Source organism: Fringilla coelebs (genome assembly GCF_963513975.1).
Source record: "Fringilla coelebs genome assembly, chromosome: 19".
Lineage (NCBI taxonomy): Eukaryota > Metazoa > Chordata > Aves > Passeriformes > Fringillidae > Fringilla > Fringilla coelebs.
The window spans coordinates 13,780,272-13,798,718 of record NC_140045.1 but is presented as its reverse complement, the minus strand read 5'-3'; the positions used below and the strand labels follow the sequence as shown (position 1 = coordinate 13,798,718).

Here is an 18,447-nt window from a genome sequence, read left to right as displayed (position 1 = left end):
TCGCCGCTTGCCAAACAGGATACGAGGCGCAAGGAAATAAAGCATTTTATCTTCAAGCTTTTCCAAGAGGGTATTAGAAACAATGGGGAGGAAATACAAAATTAACACTAGAGAAGAGCAATTGGCAGTGCCCTCGCGAGGCTGTTCTTCATTACAAGGCTGCCTATTCAGCGGCTTTCATTAGGAAAATCACATCGCAGAGCCATTCCCAACAGTGTCCCTATTTCCTAATTAGGCTGCGCCAAAGAGCTGCATCTCTCAGTTCCCGCCCGGCGCACAATCACAACAATTACCATTTCATTGCACCCGGCCGCCGAAAACACCGCAATTAAAGCATCTGAGGAGTCACACGGGCGCGTCAGCAGGGAGACAAGTTCTCACGTCGTGCTAATTGGCGGCCAGAGCCGGATCAGAAGGACGGGAACGGCGGGGTTTGGTCTCCGTGCTGGGAAAGGCGCTCGGGAGCTGCGGCCGCTCCCCGGGCTCCCCCCAGGAGCCGCGGACGGGGCTCGGTGCCAGCGGGGAGCGCTGGGGACAGGTCCTGTCCCCCCCCCGGCTGCGGCACCGGGAGATGCTCTCCGGATCCCCGGGACTGTCCTTGGGTCACACCCCCCGTCACCAAGGAGCCCTGACCCAAGCCCGGCTGACGCAGCCCTGCGCGGGTTGAAGGTGTCACCTGGAGCCCCCGGCGATGGCTTTGGATGGGAGGGACCCTGGGAGGGACAGGGAGGGACCCTGCCCTCACACCGGACATGAGGGACGGGACAGGGCCGGGGAGTCCCGAGCCTCGGAGGGAAGCGGAGCAAAGGAGAGGGAAGGGAGAGAGCTGCAGGGCCTGGATTGCACCCACAGCTCCCATTTCCTCTAGGCAGTGACATTTCCTGCCCGAACCAGCAAAGCTCTGTGCTCTCTGCAACGTGGGCAGCCGTGCAATGCCCAGGGAGCTGGGGGTCGCAGTTTCCATATGAACCTCATCCTCCCTCCCCATCCTCTCACCTGGAAGTTCAAACCGCTGCTGGGAGCAGAGCTCAGACAAAAAGGAGTCTCTCGCTGCTCAAAAGCACCCGGGGCACTCACCTGAGTCACACCCTCAGGCACAATTTTCCCCTTGCAGAATAATAACGCAAAATTGGGCAGCGCTGCAGCGCTCAGCAGGCACCCAGGAAAGAGAAGTGGAAACTACTCCAGGGTGAGCAGCAGCATGGCAAGGTCCCCATGCCGTGCTGGGCTGTCCCTGGTCCCCAGCAGAGGCAGAGCCCTGATGCTGGCAGCCCTCAGCGCCGGGGCTGCTGCAGCACGGGCAGCTCGCCCTGCCAGAGCAGCTCATCCTGCTGGAGCAGCCGCCGCTCCTCTCTGCCAGCACTTCCCACTGCTCTCGGTTCTTCTTTCTCAGCACAAACCCCACATCTTCATTTTCACATTCAGCAAGAAGGCGCTCGGGGCCACTTCTGGCTGGTTTCTGTCCCAGCTGGATGCTCTCATCTCCAAGGGGAGGAGGGAGAAGCCAGCGGCACCATGCCACAGCCGGAGGTGTGGGGCTGCCCCTCACCCAGCCAAGGCACAGCAGAACCCCACTTGCTCCCTCTGGAGAAGCACCTCCAGCACGTCCCACGCCCTTTCCCCTGCCCTGAGCAGCTGCAGAGCTGGGGGAGCAGGACAGGGGTGGCCACACGGGGCCAGGGAAGGCAGAGCACTGAGCTCACATCCCAGCACACCTGGCTCTGCCCAGCTGCTTCCCTCGGAAAGCTGCGGAGCACCCCCGGCATCACCTGAGCCCTCCAGCCTCACACAGTCACCGTGACTGTGGGACAGAACCACTGCCACCACCACAGCCAGCCTCTGCCTCCTTATCTTCTCACCTTTCTATGTTTGAGCTCTAATCTGAGCAGCACCCAGAGCTCCAAACCGCTTTGCAACCAGGTTTCGGAAACACTTCACAACTCCATCCGAGTGTGTGCTTTGAACAAATGAAAAACCCAAACACCAAACCAAGAAACCTTTCTGACAGCAGGAAAATCAAAGCCTTCACATCCTGCATAATCCCTGGAGTCTGCAGCGGGCCGAGATTTAGAAAATTGACCTGAATGGGCGAACAAAACAAATTGCAGCCGTTCAGCATCAGGGCAAGCAGCAGGAGCAGCACCAGCCTGCAGCTGCCTGAGCAGTTTCGCTGCCCCGGGAGCAGCAGGGCCCGAAACCAGCCCTCAGCACAGCTACGGGTGCTGGGGACAGCAGCCAGCTTGTCACAAGCATCAAAACAAAGGGCTGAAAGCTCTTTTCTCCCGCTTTCGTTAGTGATTTGAATCAGCAGAGCCTTTTTCTCCCTCAGGGCTCACACCTCCAAAGCAGCTCGACGCGCTCTGGGGGAGCCGGGCCGGGCACTGCTCGGGTGGCACTGGTGGCACTGGGAGGCCACCGGAGCATCTGATGGGAGACGCTCTCGGCAGGCACCGCAAGCAGCACGGGCTGCTGCGAGAGGCGGCGCGGGCACAGCCCGGGGCTGGCGCGTGTCCATCCACCCCCCGATGCTGGAGGGGTGACGCTGCTGAGCTTGTCACATCCCAAACCACATCCTGTTGCCAAAGCAGAGCCTTCCCTGGGGCTGCACCTCAGCCCCTCGGGCTGCCCAGAGCAGGCTGGGGGAGCGACAGCGACTGGTGACCTTTGGGTCCCTTCAGGGAAGGGCTCCCGCTGCAGTGACCGGGCTGAGTCACCGCCGCCCCGCCCTGCCAAAACCCCGCGCGGGGACCGGAGAGCCCCCGGCATTTCCCGGGGACCCCGCCGCGGCACGGGGGTCCCCTGGGGCGGGCAGGGCCCCACACCTGGCCCCGAGCAGCAGCTCCGTGGGACCACGCGGAGGAAAACAAACACAGAGTCCCGAAATGAGTCACAGCAGCCGCGCCGTCCCCACCCGGGGCGACACCGGCCTCGGGCTGCAGGGGCACCCGAGGGAGGCGCGCTGCGGGGAGCCCCCCCAAGGGTGCCAGAGAAACCCCACCCCGGCAGTGACACCCCGCTGGTGGGTTTGAGAGGAAGCCCCCAGATACACTCGAGCCCCGCATGCCGCCGCTTTCTGTCCCCCCATTTACAGCGAGCCCCCGCCAGCGGACTGCCCCCTCCGGGCACGGCAGTGCCCTGCGCACCGAGTCCCAGCCCGCGGCTTTCACGGGCACCCGGGAACACAAGGGAGCTCTTCCTCCACGTGCGCGGGGGGTACGGAGCCCCCCGCCCCGGTCACCCCGGGTTCGGTGCGCGCACAGTCCCCCCGTCCCGGTCACAGGGTGACCCCGGGCTCGGTGCGCGCACGGTCCCCCCGTCCCGGTCACAGGGTGACCCCGGGCTCGGTGCATGCACGGTTCCCCCGCCCCGGTCCCCCCCGGCTCTCCCACCTGCGCGGCGGCTGCCGCCGGGGCTCCGTGCCCATCCTCGGCCGGCCCCGCCGGGCTCTCCCCGGGCTCCGCTCCGCGCCAGGCGACACCGGCAGCACCGGGGCAGGCGGGGCTGGCGGCGGGTCCGCCCCGCACATGTGCGCGGCCCGCCCCGCCTCGGCCGTGCCCCGGCACCTGCCCCCCGCCCCCCGCTTCCTCCGCCCGCCCTGCCTTCCGTCCTTCCCTCCCTCCATCCAGCCACCCCTCTGTTCCTGCCTCGCTGCCAGCACCCGGCCGTTCACCCAGCCAGCCATCCATGGATCCCCTCGTCTATCCATCCATGGACCTATCTATCGTGACACCACCCCCACTCTTCCTTTCATCCGCCCATCCTTCTATCCCTTGCTCCTGCCACTCTGCCCCTCATCCATCCGTGCATCCATCCACCATCCTGCTATTCATCCATCTGTCCTTCCCTCCATCCATCCATCCATCCATCCATCCATCCATCCATCCATCCATCCATCCATCCATCCATCCCTCCCTCCCTCCCTCCCTCCCTCCCTCCCTCCCTCCCTCCCCCATCCACCTCTCCATTTCTCCCTCCCTCTCTCCATTCCTCCATCCTGTGGGTGATGTCCTTCCCTCCCTGCACTGCCCTGTGTCTCACCTTTGCAGGGCCAGCCCTCAGCCCCGCCGTGCCAGGCCAAGCCCAGGCTGGTGACGCCAGGCTGGGATGTGCTGCTCTGGTGGCACCTGGGAATGGCCTTTTGCTGTTGCCCTGGCGGCTGCTCCTGAGCAAAGGCCTGTCCCAGCCTGGTTTCTGGCCCCACAGGGCCGGTCCCAGCCTGTTTTCTGGCCCCACACCTGTCCCCTGCCCCCTGCCCCCTGTCCCTGTCCCCTGCCCTCGGGGCAGGATCCCGCCCGGCCGGTGCTGGGGCAGGAACCCGGGCGGGTTCCTCTGCGGATTTCGGTTTGTCGAAGAGAGTGACCGCTGCCACTACTGCTCCGAGAGTCGAAACCTGCTCGGGGGCCAAAATAGCTGTGGGTTCAGCAGTGAAATTCCAGTGAATTTTAAAAAAGCAAACCCGGTCAGAGCCGAAATCCCCTTTCATTGGCGGCCCGCGGAGACAAACGCCGCTGTGCAAAGCACACACACGCAGTGCCTGCGTCACCTGCGCCAGGTGAAACCCCCGGGGGGACGTGGGCCTGGCCCTGGCCAGCTGAGCGGCCACCAGCAGTTCGGAAGAAATCCTGAGGCAGCAAAAATAGCAGGACAGGGAAGGTCAGGTGGCGATGTCCCGCTGCCACCTGCCCCAGCGCCGACCTGGGAAACAGCCGAGCGCTCCGGCAGGGCTTTGTGTCCCAGCTCCTCCTGGCCAGTGCTCTTCACTGGATGCCAGGCTGGGATGCCAATCTGACCTGTCCCACCCCTCCTGCCCATTCCCAGCTCCTCATTTCAGACCCAGCTTCTCAGGCAGATCCCTGAACTGGGGGAACCTGGAGGTGTCTGAAGGGCCAAAGCTGCAGAGGCCAAACTCCTCTGGCTGCCGGGGCCGCAGCGTGTCCCCTCCTGTCCCTTCCCTCCCCACCTGAGGCACTGGCAGCTCCTTGTTTTGCTCCTGGGGGCCCGGGGCAGCTGAGGAAGTTACCAAACATGGGCTGGGGGGGCTCGTGGCGGCGGAAGGAAGCGGAGGAGGGCAGGGAGGGGCCGTGCCAGAGCTGCAGCGGTGACAAACAGCGCGTGGGGCCACCAGGCTGACACAGCCAGCTCGGGGAAAGGGCTCTGGAGCGGGGCCACCTCCGAGGGATGTCGACACCAGCATGTTCCTGGGAGCTCCCTGGAGCAGGGAGCTGTGTTCCTCCTTATTGCTGGCTGGTCTGAGTTCAGGGGAGCCTGGGGATGCCAGTGCCACACCAGGGTGACAGCAGGCAGCAGGAAGTGATCCCAGGTGGCTTTTGGGGCCACACAGAGAGCAGGAATGGCATCCTCAGTAGCTCCCCACCAGGAGGAGGGGTAGCACTGAGTGTGGCAGTGGTGACACCAACAGCAATGCCAAGCTGTTGGGGCTCCAGCCAGAGCGGGCCATGGAGCACCAGCATCTCCAGCACACCCCAGCTCAGCTCCTGCCCCTGGAGCTGCCAAGCAGCCCCAGCAGGAGGAGGAAGCTGAGGCTGTGCTCTGATGAGCTCATTTGGACCTCTGGGTTTTCTTTGAACAGCCCAGCGACCAAGAATGGGTTGGGTTTGAAAGGCCCTTAAAGGTGATTTTGTCCCACACTGCCGGCAGGTGAAGAGACACCCTCAGGTGAGCAAGGTGCTCCAAGTCCCGTCCAGCCTGGCCTTGGACACCTTACACTGAAGTTCAGTTCAGCACAGCCTCGTTGCCCTTCCTCTCTGCTCCACACCCAGACACACTCCCTGAAACAGCAACTCCAGCCCAGCCCCACACTGGGAATGGAGCATTTCAGCCCCCCAAAAGTGCCATGGAGTCACCAGCTCTACGCTCAGGCCGAGCTCTGCAGACTGCAGCCAGCACATCTCCCTGCGGTGCTGCTGGTGCCCAGAGCAGGGATTTCCAGCAGCTTTGGGATGCTGACCTGTCCTGACACAGCCCTGAGCTGCTGTGGGCTGTGGGGCTGCACAGGCTCCAGGTGAGCCCGCTGCTTCCCTGTCCCCGAGTTCCCCCAGGAGTGGGGATCCCAGCCCCGGCAGAGCAGCTCTCAGCCTCCCCCTCCTGCCCCTCAGAGGGAAGGGGAAGCAGCATCACTGAAAAGGGAACCTTCTTGTCTCTGGTTTTCCCCACAACTTGTGTTTTTCATTTCTCAGTGCACACTCAGAGGATCCTGACAGACTCTGCTGCAGCCCTTAAGAAATGAAACTGGGGCAGAGCCCTTGCTGTGGGCAGCTCTGACACCAAACCTTCCCCTTCCACCTGCCACGGAGGAGGAGACAAGAGAACTTTACATGACCCAGTCCGTTGAGGTGTCGAAGGTTTTGTGGCCAGTTCTGGGCTGGGAGGGCTCCAGAGCTGTCCCACTTTCGGCAGATGAGCCCGATCTGCCCTGCCCTGGGGCTGCCGGCATTCCCAGCTCTTCGCTCAGCCCCGGCTCCTCCTTCGGGCCGCACTCAGCCGAGGCCGGAGCCCTCTCCTCAGTGCTCAGAGCTGCCTGCCCTGACAGCCGGGATTCCTGCCCGGATCCCCGGCCGGGACCAGGCGGGGCGCAGGCAGCCCCGGGAAGGGGCAGAGCGCTGGAAGAGCCGGGCCGGGAGCGGCTTTCCCGCGGGCTGAGGTTTCCACCCTGTGTCCTGCCGGAGAACTGCACTGATGGAGCGGGCTCAGCATCCCCCGGGGGACAGCTCGGCCGGCACTGTGCACCCAGCCGGGCGACGAATCCCTGGAAAACACCTGCCGGGAATGCTCTGCTCCCTGGGTCAGCCCGGAGCAGGGACGATGTGAGGGCTGAAATTCCGTGGGTCCCGTGCTGTCTGTGGCTGTGGTGACCCTCAGCCCTGTCTCAGACACCTCTGAGCCTCCAGAGCTGGCAGCACCTTCACTTCCAAAGCAGCACAGCTCCTGGTGAGCTCCTCAGCCATCCCACCGGGCTCTGGGAGCTCCCTCTGGGCGCTGCCAGCTCAGCTGTGCCCACAGGAGCTCCCTCTGGGCACTGCCAGAACTCGCTCCAGCTCCTGATGGCACCGAATAAATCTGGGCAAAAAAGAATAAATCTGGGCAACCCCTGGAGCTGGCTGCACGCTGGGCCCGTGCTGTGCTACCCCCAGGCCTGGGGACGGCTGGAGACATTGCCACCGCCCCTCCACATTGTTGCACGTTTTATGATGGCCAAGGTGTAAATCAGGTGTAAATCTGAAAATCTGAGAAGAAACCAGAGTCCTGCACCCCTCAGGGGCTGAAATACCTCAGCAAGGGACATCCCAGAGGAGCAAGGGACAGCCAAGATCCTCAGCTGGGACACTTGGGGCTGTTTGGGGTTTCGGTCCCAAATGAGGCTGCAGCAGGAGAGGGCCAGGGCCGCAAAAACAAGGACGGGGATTCTGTCCCGTTCCAGCCCCGCGCAGGGGTCCCGCCCCCGGACAGGACCCATCCCGTCCCCATCCCGGCCCGCCGCTGGGACCCCAGCAGATGGCAGCAGGGCCTCAGGCTGAGCTCCTGTGGATCGCTTCCTTCCGAAAATTTCCTTTTTTCCCGGCTCGCTTTAAGTGAGAGCAATCACCCCGTGCAAATCCACTGCAGATGCGCCTTGGGATAAGCTGGAGCGGGAGAGGGACATTTGTCCTGTTCCTTACCGAGGTGACAAACTCGGCGTCCTCTGCAGGCACCCGATGCTGTGCCCACATCAGCCGTGAGGAGAAAACGGGGTTTGTGGGCAGGGTTTACTCGCCCTCGGGTAAATGGGAGAAATGGGACAAAGTCCCACCCAAGCCAAGCAAAAGAGGCTGGAAGCTGGACAGAGCCGGGAGCAGCCCGTCCTCAATGCCGCTTCGGGGGCAGCAGGGTAGGCAGGACACGGGGAGGTGCCCAGGTGGGCACAGGTGAGACCTGCAGCCCCCGGCTGAAGTTCGGAGCTGCCTTTCCTGCCGCGGACACGAGGATCTTTCCCAAGGGCGCGAGCAGCACTCTCTGCTCGATGTCCGGGGGAGCTGGGGCTGACCCGGAGCGCTCCATTCGCCTTCTCCCACCCGCCCTCCATCCCCGCCCCTTCGTGCTTCCCGTGCGCTCTCCTCCGGCATTCCCGGCTCGGCACGCCGGGATCGGCTTCCAGGCAGGCGGCGGTGCCGCTGAGCAGCGGGCGACAGCGAGGAATTCGGCCGGGGAGCAAGCGCCGCCCGCCGCTCCGTGCAGCCCGCCGGCAGCCGCGGGGCCGGGCCGGAGCGGGCCGGGGGTCCCGGCCGGGCTGGGGCGGTGCGGACCCCCCGGCACACAGGGGATGGGCCGGGCCGGGCTTTGGGCTCTGCTCGCTCGGATCCAGCCGGGCCGGGCCGGGCCGGGGCTTTGGGCTCTGCTCGCTCGGATCCAGCCGGGCCGGGCCGGACCTTTGGGCTCTGCTCGCTCGGATCCAGCCGGGCCGGGCCGGGCCGGGCTTTGGGCTCTGCTCGCTCACATCCAGCCGTGCCCCCCGGCCTGGCACGGGCACCGCGCCGGGTAATGAATGGCGCCGGTGACGGCGGGAAGGACGGACAGAGCGCCGAGACAGAGCCGCGGAGCTCGGCCCAGCACCGGCAGGGGAGGCTCTGCGTGAGCCCAGCCCTGGCACGGGGCGGGAGGAGGGCTCCGTGTCCCGGGAGGGGGCACGGGAAGGTTCCTCCATGGAGCTGCGGCCCCATCCCCAAAGCCCGGCCGGAGCCGCTCCCGCCGCCTCTCCCCACGCTCCGTTAGAGGGTTAGAGCCACTCGAGGGCCACTTCATCCCCGCTTAATACATCCTTCATTATAATTAGGTTAGGATGGCTGCCAAAAGGAGCCCGAACGCTGCGCTGCGCCCTGCAGAAGATCCTGGAAAGATGGCAGGGCTCTGCTCAGGGCTGGGCCAGGCTCGCTCCCAGCACCCTGATTTTGGGGTGCCAGGAAGGCTCCAGCAGTCGCCGTGCCCTGTCTGATAACCAGAGGACACTTCCCCTACGGAAGATGCAAACCCCAAGCCTGGATGGGGCTGGGCATGACCCCCTTTGCCCTGTCCCAGCTTTGCTGGCTCAAGCCCTACAGATCCCCCCTCCTCCCCTCAGGGAACAGGATGCTTTCTGCAATATATTTCTTTTTATTACTTCTAAACAAAGAAAGCAACAAAACGCCTCCTCTGTGTGCAATGCTGAGGCAGAGCCTGCCCCGGGACTGCCCCAGCTGCAGTCCGAGCTGGGTCCCACGCGCCCTCTTGTCACTGCGGAGGGAATGCGGGAGAAGAAATTGTCTGGCTAAGGGAGTTCCCGAGAGCTGCAATCCAGAGGCTCTGGGGATCGGCGTTTCAATAATCCTGCTCCTTAGGTAGCTGAAATCCACCCAGTCCTGCCTGCCCTGGCCCCAGCCTCTGCCACACTCCCTCCCTCTCCTCTGGAAGCCCAGCCCACGTTCCACCTTTACCTTACACCAGCTTAAGGAGATCGAATTCCTTTTCACAGGGAGGATCATTCCCGCTAAGATCGGGGTCTCAGCTCCACGACCTTCCACAGGTCGCGTATAAAACTGTGATTGAGACAGAAAATCTCTGCATGGGCCAATTTCTTATTTCAGAGCCCAAAAACCTCCCACATGGAGTGACACCAGTGGCGTTCACTGTGCCCAGAAACAATTCCGAAATGTAGGTGAGGAACAGTCTCTGCTCTGTTTAATTATTTTAAAGGAATATACGTTATTTTAAAGGGTCGGGGTGCGCTGCTCAGTCACTGTCCCGGCTCTGAGCACGGCTGGGGTGCCCTGTCCTGCCTGATCTCCCTCTGCTCGGGACAAGTCCTGCGCTGGAGCTGCTGCTCACCCTTTGCTGAAGGCGCTGGCTGAAGGGATTGATTTCCTCTGAGTAACGCCGGGCTCAGATCAGAAGGGAAAGGCTTTGCTCGCTGTTACCCGCGCCCGGCACGGCCCGGCTGTGGATGGTTCTCGATCAGGGCTGGTTTTCTCCCGGAGGAGCAGCTCTCAGTGCCCAGCACTCTCGACCTGCTAGAAGGCAGTGCCGGGGGTGAGAGGGGGCAGCCGGAGTGGGGACATCAAACTGGGGTGCAGGATGTGGTGAGGGGTCAGAGCTTTGGGACAGGGATGCTCACTCTGAGTCCCCAAAAGTCACCTGGGCTGGGTGGTCTCTGGGGTCTCGGTGGTGGGGATTTGTGAGTTGCTCTGGTGCCCCTCTGCCAGTCAGACCCACAAATACAGGATTTAAAGGGAATAGTCCTAAACAGTGGAGCAGGAAGCACTGGGTGCAATGGGTGGAGTTGCTGCAGGTCCCCTGAGATCCAGGCGGGTGCTTTGATAATCTAAGAGAAGATCTGCAGAGCGGCACCAAAACCTCAGCGAAGCCTCTCCGAATTAAACGTTTTACTGATAAACTGGATGTCCCCATCCCCTCCTCTCCACACAGATCCCAGCAACATTTATACAGAAATCTGCCTTCTCCAACCCCAAACCCCTTTCCTTCACCCCCCATCTCCCACACCTCAGCCTGGCAGCAGAGTCCTGCAGATCTCTGAAATCTGGGCTACAGAAACACGCAGAGATATTCCCTCCATCGGTGCAAGGGGCCTCCATCAATTCAGTGCAGGGAGGTTTCTCCAGCTGTGCCGGAGCATTCCCAGCGCCCGGGCTCCCCATTCGGGTGTTCCTTTCCCCTGGAGCTCAGGACGTTGTTGTGAGGTCACCAAGTCCCTCTTGTCCCATCCCTGTAATGTATTGCTCAGAAAAGTAATTTGGACTTGGAAACAGCTTCCAACTGTAGGAGCCTGTTTTAAAAGTCAAATGGCTTCGGGTGCCCTTGTATCAGGGGCAGGAGGAGCTGGGGTCTGGAGGGTCTGCTCTGGTCCTGGACCCGTTTTTCCCTGGATGAGCCCCCGGCAGCATTTCCCAGCCTCAGCTGCCTGCTTCATCGGCACCCACCCAAAGGAAGGCGTTCTTTCTGTAGGGAAGCACACAAATAAATCCAAGGGTTTGACAGCGTTGCCACCCCGGAGCGCCCCTGTTTTCCTGGGATATCTGGATCCACCTGCGAGCTCCCGGCAGTGCCGGGGCCGCTCCGGACAAGCCTGGCTCCCCTTGGGGCCAGCCGGGAGCTCTCCTGGCTGCTGGGTGTCCCGCAGCTCCGCTGAAAATCAATCAAATATTACTCACTGAGCTTCCCAGCCCGCCTGCCCTAAAGAAAACATTTTGCAAGAGGAAATATAGTATTCCGGAGGCTTATCTCACTTGGTGGCAATTGTGGGTGTATAATTGAAAACCGAGTTGATCATTAGAGGTTCACAGAGATGCTGAATAGCCCAGTGTTCAGTGGTCTCTGCCAGCCACGGCCAATTTACATTAAAGGCTTGATTCCTTCTCCAGCCCACTTCTCAACCCCTGGGAAATCTCCTCGGTGCTTATTCCTCGTTTGCAAGGACTGTCTAGTGCGAGGAAAAGTCTTGCCTGGCTCTGCTGTCGCTGCTGCCCAGGCTGAGCCGGGCTGCCCCTCGCTGACCGTGGGCATTTGCAGGGGACTCAGCATCAGCCCCATGTTCAAAACTGAGAGTCAGGCTTGACCCTCCGTTTCCTAAACGGTTACTTTTTAATGAAAAATTCCTTCCATTCTTTTTTTTTTTTTCCTATGAATGAGAGGAGCCAGAGGTGTGGTCTCCCGGGAACTGAAGAGAAAACTGGATTAGGGGCCAAGGAGATACAAAGCGATCGGGGAAATTACACTTGTTTGGGAGCAAAGCGTAAATATTAGAGCGACAATAATAACAATAACTGCCTGCCGGGAGCCACAGAGCTTTAGGGTAGAGGATTAAATGTCATGTGCAAATGTTGTCATCTGTGCTGGCAGAGAGACATCAGTCCGGGAAGAGCCAGCGGTGCCGACTTCCCTAATTCCCTTGGAAGCGGTCTTTCTGCCCTTTCTCCGCGGTGTTTCTGTGACGCTCCAAGCCAAGCAACGCGAACCGAGTTATGGCTCAGCATCCCTGCACAATCCCTCGCCCTCCCCTTCCCTCTCTCATGGCAAGGACGCGACCCGCTGATCATTTTCGCATCCCCGAGGCGGCCCTTCGGAGCTGCGGGAATTCGGGGACGCCCCGGTCCCGCTCCGCGGCGGCTCAGCTGCCGATAAATCTCTGCAAGCGGGTTTGGGACAGCGGGGCTGCTCCTCCCTGCGCTGCGGGACCGGCGCGGGGGTGCCGGAGAGTCCCGTGATGGTGAGCGGGGAGTGCCGGGCAGTGCCGGAGGGGCCGCCGGAGCCGTGAGCGGTACCAGCGGCCTCGGCCCCGGCTCGGCCCGGTTCAGCCCCGCGCGGAGCCCCGCGCTGCCCGGCGGCCCCGCCGGAGGTGAGGGATGCGGCAGCGGCGGGGTCGTGCCGGAGCCGGGCCAGGGGAACCGGAGCGGGACCCGCGGCGTCTCCTCGGTCGCTCCGCCCGGCTCCGGCCGCCGCTGCCCCCGCGCTTGCGGAGCGAAGTTTGGGGGGTTTGGGGCGAGCAGCCCGGGCCGCCCGCCGTGCCCGTGTTTAAAAGATCGCGGAGATATTTTCACACCTCAAACCGCCGCCCCCCTCTCCCCTCCAGCCCCCATCGCCTTGATTTAGCCCTTGGTAATTAATTTGGCATTTCAGAATAGCTACTGGGCTGGATAATGGCCTCATTCATCTCCCCAGCCTAATCTGAACAGAATCTGGAAGAAAAGCTTTCAGAAAGACAGAAACTGCCATTCGGCAACTGCTCAAAAGAACTGTCACTCCAGGGGAATAAATCGCTCCTGATTATTTCAACCCGGGTCTTCTCTGCTTTTCCAGCCGATCCCGGTCCCGCCGGGGAACGGCCCCCCGAGAGCCGAGGAGGAGAAGAGCCGCTCGGGCTCTCCCCCTCCCTTCCCCAAGCCCGGGCGGTGCAGGGGGAGGTGGGCGAGCAGCAGCGCATTGTTCCCGGGGAGGAGGACGAGCTCCGGCACCCGAAGCCATTTGACTTTTAAAACAGGCTCCGAGCGCCGGGGCCGCCTTTCCCGCTGTCCCCGGTGCCGCAGAAATCAAGGCCTTCCCGGTTCTGCGTCTCGGGGGCTTCTCCCGGGCCAAACGCGGAGGAACGGGGACGCTCCGCTCTGCCTCGGCCCGGCCCGACCCAGGCCGGCTCGGCCCGGCCGCTCAGCCCCCGGGCCCGCACCTGGGGCCGGCCGCACTCCCGGGCAGGGACCGGAGATGATGGCCCGGTGCGGTCCCAGCGGTGTTTCGTTCCCGGTGTAGGCACCGGAGATGCTCCGGTGCTGGTACCAGCAGTGTTCTGTCCCCGGTGCTGGTAGCAGCGAGGATCCGGCCCCGGTGCTGGTACCGGAGATGCTTCGGCATCTCACCGAGGCCGACTTGGGCAAGGATCCGTCCCCTCCCGAGGCAGGACGGGGCCGGGGCTGGCTGGTGCTTCATGACAGGAAAATCAAGTTCGAGCTGGGGAGCGATCTGTGGAAGGCACGGCTGGAACGAGCATCCCTCGTTCCGTCCTCCCGGGACGGCCCCTGGCCCCGGCCTCGAAGGGCCCGGCAGACTCGGGCCCGAGCCCGGCGAGCTGCGCCCCGGTCCCCGCGGAGCTGCTTACATGCATTTAATAGCTCGAGGGCGAGGTAATTAGAGGAGAAAGCCTCAGTAAATCACGTTAATGACCGCAAGAGCCATTACAAACCCCGGGGGTTGTGAAACACCGAATAAACCCAGCGAGAAGGGCAGGAGGGAGGCGAGAGCCGCAGCCCCGAGAACGCGGGCGGGCAGCGCGGAGCCCCGCGCTCGGCAGCGCCGGGAGGTTGTTAAATTAACACCCTGTTAATGGGATTAGGCAGCACCTCGGCTTTGCGGGGCAGTTCCGCGGGGGCCAGCTTTCCTTACATTCACCCCAATTTTTGCTGTGAGGCGGTGAAGGACCGTGCGGGCTTTGAGGGGCCGCCGGGCGACCTTTAGAAACCCTCACGGATTTTAAAGAAACGCTGATATTTCAGCCCTGCCCTGCGCACTGGGGACATTCCCGGGCCGTGGTCGGGCCGGCGAGAGGGTCCGGGAGCGTCCGGAGCAACCTGAGCCAAACCCGCACCTTTCCCCCGAGGGTCCCGGCAGCGGCACCTGCTGCGTCCCGAGCGGGCCCCGCGAGTCCCTCCGGGCACAGGAGCCGTCCCCCTGTCCCTGTCCCTGTCCCTGTCCCTCCGCCTCCCCGGCACGGCCCGGGACACGGCCGGACAGGGAGCCCACGGCGGCAGCTGCTCCCGGACACGCGTGGCCGAAGGAAAAGCGCCGGGCGAGTAAAGCGGGGATGGCAAACGCCGAGAGAGATGCTGATGGCGGGCACTTGCAGGGATCTGCGGGCCCGAATCTGGGGCGACGGGCTGGGAATTCCCATCCCCGTTGTCCCCCGGCCGCGGCCGCCGCGCTGGGAGAGCCCGCACGGCCGGAGATGTCCCGGGACTTCCCCGGGCCTCTGTCCCGGCCTGGCCCCCACGGCCCGGGGCAGCTTAGTCCAAATTATCCCACTCCCTCCTTGAGGTGCCCTCCCAGAGCTGGACGGGAGCACGCACCCCCATCCCAATTCTGCAAGCAGGGGCGCGATTCAGGAGTGGGGTTAAAGCCTTTTCCGAGGCTGGGGGATCCCGGGACTGTCCGTGGGTGTCCCCGGTGTGCCGAACCGCGGCCGAGTCCCTGGGTGGCTCGGGTGGGACCAGAGGGACCACCGGACCTCCCCCAGCCCCGGCCCGGCCGCATCCCCATCCACGCACTCCCCTCCTCTTCCCCCGGCGATGGAGCTCGCCGGGAGCGGGACGGAGGGGCCGTTTCCCGGGGAAAAGTTAACAAATCCCGGGAGCGGCGGGGCTGGGGGGGGGCGGCTGGGGGGGTCCGGGGGGAGCGATGGGGGCAGGGAGGCTGCGGAGCCCCGCTGCCCTGCAGGGAAGGCGGTTGCATTGCCAAAGACGCCCCGCTGGGCTAGCAGGCCCGGGAGCAGATTAATCAGGCACTAATTCAATTTACAACAACCACTTTTATTCAGCTCGGTGGCAAGGAATTCAAAGCGGGAGAGGGGCGGGCGGAGAGGAGGGGGCGGAGGCCGGCCCGGGGCTCGCCGCTGCCCGGGCAGCCCCCGTCCCCTCGGGCCGCCCCGCCGCGGCTCTCCGGGGAGGGCACCGCGCCGCCGTGCCAGGGCCCGGCCGCTTGAGTGACACGGCGTGGGCAGCGCTCCGAGAGAGGGCACCTCCGTTGGAAAAATAAAAGTGCCCTTTTAATAAAAGAGGGAGGGAAGGGGGGCGAGCACGGCGGCCGGGAGCCGAGGCAGGGAAACTCCGCTCCCTCCCGGGACTCTCTCCGGGCTGTCGGTACCGTCCCCCCGGGCTCTGCCCCCGGCTGGGATCGCAGCGGAGCCCGAGCGGGGCCGGGGGCAGCGGCCGTCGGGGGCGGCCCCTCGGCACCGGGGGTCCGCCGGGTGGGTGGGAAGGGGAGAGCGGGGCTGGGCCACGGCTCGGTGCGGGACAAGTGCCGCCCTTTAACCCCTTCCTCGCCTTTAGGGGAGAGCCGACAAACTGCAGAGCGAGGTGGGGGGCGGCAAGAGGCGCCAGACAGCCCCTTGTGCCCGGTGTGTCCCGGGGCTGCGATAGAGAGACTGCCCCTCTTCCCCGAGACCAGCCCCTAAAGCCACCTGCCGGGGGTCGCCAGGCCCAGCAGTTCCCGTGCTGTTTCCCCCCGTTAAACTTCCCCGGCACCGGTTTTTCTGTCCCAGGGCCGAGGGCTGCGGGAGCCCACTCGGACCGGCGTCCCGGTGTCCCTTCCGATCCAGCTCAGGGGCCAGTCCCTGTCTGGCCCGGTGGACAGGGGAGGCCAACAGGGACCAGGTGGGAGAGGTCCCCGTCCTGATCCCCCCGGCGTCCCCACAGGTGGGCGTGGGGCTCCTCCCGGCCCCTTCCCCCCTTGCCGCTCCACGCCCAAGGAGCATCCCCAGCTGCAGGGCGCGGGCGGCCCCGGCTCCCCCAGCCCCGTCGGGGACACAGGGGGACGGGGAGAGCACGAGGGCCCTCGTTCCGCTCCTCGGGGCGGCTCGGGCCCATCGCGGCGGAGCCGGCGCCTATCACCGCGGTGTCGAGGCGGGCTCCGTCCCACTCCCAGCCCCCCCCCCCTCCCCGCCCTCCCCGAGGCCTGTGCGCGTCTCCGGCTGAGCCGCCAGTGGATGTCGTTGTTCTGTTCCTTGAGCGCGATGTCACTCCTTTAGCATGACCTCAAACGCGGCGGGGGCTGGGACCGCCAGTCATTCTCCGTGCGAGGGCCGGGGCGGGAGGCAGGCGGGACCCAGCCCCGCCGCCAGCCCCACTTTTGTGGTGCCGCCGCCGTCGCGGTCTCCCCTTTCTCCGCGGGGCTGGCCGCGGGGCGGGCGATGCTCCGGGCTCCCTGAGCCGCCGCACCGCGTCCCCGGCCGAGGTGCCCCGCGGAGCGGCGCGGTCGAGCGGCGGCTCCCCGGCGCGCCCCGTGTCCCCCTCCCCGCTGTCCCCACGCCGCGCGGAGGTCTCGCAGGATGCCGCGGAGGGGAGCGGAGGCGCCGCTGGCCCTGCTGCTGGCGGCGGCGTGGCTGGCGCAGCCCCTGCGCGGCGGCTACCACGGCGTGAGCATGTTCGCCGTGCAGAGCGCCCAGCCCGACCCCTGCTACGACGAGCACGGGCTGCCCCGCCGCTGCATCCCCGACTTCGTCAACTCGGCCTTCGGGAAGGAGGTGAAGGTGTCCAGCACCTGCGGAAAGCCGCCGTCGCGGTACTGCGTGGTGACGGAGAAGGGCGAGGAGCAGGTCCGCACCTGCCACCTCTGCAACGCCTCCGACCCCAAGCGCGCCCACCCGCCCTCCTTCCTCACCGACCTCAACAACCCGCACAACCTGACCTGCTGGCAGTCCGACAGCTACGTCCAGTATCCCCACAACGTCACCCTCACCCTGTCCCTCGGCAAGAAATTCGAGGTGACCTACGTCAGCCTGCAGTTCTGCTCGCCGCGCCCCGAGTCCATGGCCATCCACAAGTCCATGGACTACGGCAAGACCTGGGTGCCTTTCCAGTTCTACTCCACGCAGTGCCGCAAGATGTACAACAAGCCGAGCCGCGCCGCCATCACGAAGCAGAACGAGCAGGAGGCGGTGTGCACCGACTCGCACACCGACGTGCGGCCCCTCTCCGGCGGCCTCATCGCCTTCAGCACCCTGGACGGCCGCCCCACCGCCCACGACTTCGACAACTCGCCCGTGCTGCAGGACTGGGTGACGGCCACCGACATCAGGGTGACCTTCAGCCGCCTGCACACCTTCGGCGACGAGAGCGAGGACGACTCCGAGCTGGCCCGCGACTCCTACTTCTACGCCGTGTCCGACCTGCAGGTCGGCGGGCGCTGCAAGTGCAACGGGCACGCGTCGCGCTGCGTCCGGGACCGCGACGACAGCTTGGTGTGCGACTGCAAGCACAACACGGCCGGCCCCGAGTGCGACCGCTGCAAGCCCTTCCACTACGACCGGCCCTGGCAGCGAGCGACGGCCCGGGAGGCCAACGAGTGCGTGGGTGAGTCCCGGCCGCGGGCGCGGACACGGCGGCACGGGCGGGAGGAGGACGGGAACGGGGCGCGGAGGTCCCCGGAGGGGAGGAAGAGGGAGGGCAGAGCGGAGGAGCCGCGGGGGACGGCAGCGAACGGCACGGGGACATCCAGGGACACGCCGAGCAGCGCGGGGACGAGCAGGGACACGGAGAACGGGATAGGAGGAGGACAGTGAGGTACCGGAGAGCGTAGGGATGAGGACGGGACACCGAGGGACCTCGGAGCGCAGAGCAGGGACGTGAAGGCACTCGGGAGCGCAGGGCACGGGACACCGAGGCGCCCGGCAGCTCAAGGCAGGGAACACTGAGGTACTCGGGACCCCGATGGTGACAACACCGAGGGACCTCCAGGTGCAAAACGACCACCGGGCAGGGCGCAGGAATTTGGGGCAGGGGATACTGAGAGCCGCGGGGCCGTGGGACGGGGACACCGGAGGCACCCGGTGGCGCAGGACCGAGTTAGCGGGGGACTCCGATGAGCAGAGCTAGGGGAAGCTCGGAAACGCGAGGCAGGAAAAACCAAGGAGCTCGGGAGAGGGGATTAAGGGGGGTTCAGGATTCCGGGAAAACGCCGTTCGTGTCTGGAGAAGCGAGAAGGGGCCCTGGCCGGCCGGGCAGGGGCTCCCGTCCCGGCAAGGTTCCGGCCGGGGTGCCGCAGCGCACGGCCAGGCTCCGGCCCGGGGATCCCGGAGCTCGAAGCAGCCCCGCGCTCTTCCCCGGGACACGGGCTCAGAGCCGCCCCAAGCCCGAGAGGCTCCGTGTCCGGGAGGGACCGGGACCGGGACAGGGACGGGCTCTGGCCCTTTCCGGAGAGGGAAGG

The 18,447-nt window shown here is 64.7% G+C and overlaps 1 protein-coding gene across 1 annotated transcript in view; it reads left to right on the top strand.

The window, feature by feature from the left end:
• Positions 1–16,562: 16,562 nt before the first annotated feature.
• Positions 16,563–18,447, top strand: part of NTN1 (netrin 1) — a gene marked incomplete at its 3' end in the record, with an annotated part of 78,725 nt that continues 76,840 nt past the window's right edge. Inside the window, exon 1 of the mRNA XM_084218484.1 lies at positions 16,563–17,594. Within this exon, the coding sequence (XP_084074610.1) occupies positions 16,571–17,594 (1,024 nt within the window). The 5' untranslated portion in view covers positions 16,563–16,570. The remainder of the gene's footprint in view (positions 17,595–18,447) is intronic.